The sequence below is a fragment of the Sinocyclocheilus anshuiensis genome, unplaced genomic scaffold (assembly GCF_001515605.1).
Source record: "Sinocyclocheilus anshuiensis isolate Anshui unplaced genomic scaffold, SAMN03320099.WGS_v1.1 scaffold631, whole genome shotgun sequence".
NCBI lineage: Eukaryota > Metazoa > Chordata > Actinopteri > Cypriniformes > Cyprinidae > Sinocyclocheilus > Sinocyclocheilus anshuiensis.
This window is the reverse complement of record NW_015548268.1, coordinates 1,298,658-1,300,388: the sequence shown is the minus strand read 5'-3', so window position 1 is coordinate 1,300,388 and position 1,731 is coordinate 1,298,658. Positions and strand designations below refer to the sequence as shown.

General features: G+C 43.2%; 1 protein-coding gene across 1 annotated transcript in view; it reads left to right on the top strand.

Annotated features, from left to right (window-relative positions):
- Positions 1-1,052: 1,052 nt before the first annotated feature.
- LOC107655682 (TGF-beta receptor type-1-like) overlaps positions 1,053-1,731 on the top strand; it is a 42,196-nt gene continuing 41,517 nt past the window's right edge. Inside the window, exon 1 of the mRNA XM_016443252.1 lies at positions 1,053-1,352. Within this exon, the coding sequence (XP_016298738.1) occupies positions 1,241-1,352 (112 nt within the window). The 5' untranslated portion in view covers positions 1,053-1,240. The remainder of the gene's footprint in view (positions 1,353-1,731) is intronic.

Genomic DNA, 1,731 nt, shown 5'->3' with positions numbered 1-1,731 from the left:
CCTGAATCCAGACCTGCAGACCCACATCCAACAATCGGCCCTCATCAATCTCTGGCTTTGGGGGGATGGAGGTTCGACGAGGTCAGATGTGTTGTCCTCGTGGATGAATATATGCATGAGGGACGGCAGAGGAGACACAAAGACGATCTGCTGTGTGTATATATATATATATATATATATATTTGGAGAATATTTAAAATACCTGCTTTGGGTGAAAAGTGTGTGAAGATTGTGAAGTTGCTCTACAGTCACATACTGCTCAAAACGATGATGGTTCTGGATGCTCATGTTATCAGACTAAGCTGGATTTTATTCAGTGTTGCTCATTCATATAAAAATCCTTGTAAATGTTATTTTTATTGATATAAAATATTGCATTGGATCGATCTATAATCCTGAATGTGTGCTTACAGTCTTGATTCACAATCATTGTTGTTTCAACTCTTTGCTAACTTAGATTATGATTTATTAAATTATGAACGAATTTATGATTTTACTGTAATAACCTAATTTGAATTACCTTGTTTTTATATTCATATAGCATGCGTTTACATGGTATGCAGCAAACTACCGTGTTTCTCCTCAGCAAAGTACCTCAAATCCCTGGTAACTTTGTAATTACTATAGTATTACCAGCTGAAGCTAGTACCATTCATAAAAAATAACCTGAAGCCATAAAACATAGACTACATGCACCTTGTTACTGAATGATTACCAGACCACGTCAGAAGCCACCACAGTATTATACCGTGTTTTATGCTGTCTGACAGCTTTATTGAAAGCCAATGCACATAAAGAAATAATTTGATTGTAAAACTAAGAAAATATAAAGAATAGCCTATAATTAATTTATATAATTTGACTTTTGTTATATATAGTAGCCACAGTGCCATGTTAGCCATGGCATGTTATTTGTGTCTGACAGCATTGTAAAATATCTCTTCGTAAACAGATCATTGTTATTTACTTTATACCCAGGCTATATATCTCAGGAGTTTTGCAGTCGCTCCGGTCAGACTCGGGCATGGTTTTCATATTGTTTGGTGCGTGCAGAAGAGCAGAGAGAAGCAGTCAGACAGAAGAGGACAGGAATGTGTCCAGACTGAACGCGAGCTGGGCGGGGGTCGGTGTCTCTGCGCGCAGCCAATGATCGCGCTGCGCTTTCTCTCCGCGCTGCGTCCGCCTCACTCACTCACACTAACCGCTGGAGGCTCGCAGAAGAAGCGCGAGCGCGGGGAGGATGAGGATGATGATGATGAGGAGGAGGAGGATGATGATGATGATGGATGCAGTACCGTGCCGTCTGGTGTTTTTAGCGCTGCTCTTTGGAGCCAGGATCCAGCACACTGAAGGTACGAACAGCGCCCGTCAATGCCGTTCGTCCGGGGGCCATCGGAGGGCTGCTCTTTGTTTGCGAGCAACTGCAGCCCCAAAGAGAGTCTTTCTACAAAGATGGCGCAGGTCAGAGAGAGAGAGAGACACACACACAGAGAGACAGAGAGAGAGAGAGAAAGAGAGAAAGAGAGGGCCTCCGTTATTCCTTCACGAAAGAGAAGAAAAGCGGAGAAACTCCTTCATATCACACCTGATTGCGTTTGATACCGGAGCGGACTGAATGCGTTCACGTGTGCGTGTGTGTGTGTGTGTGTGTGAGAGAGAGAGTGTGTGTGTGTGTGTGAGAGAGAGTGTGTGTGTGAGAGAGAGAGTGTGTGTGTGTGTGAGAGAGAGAGA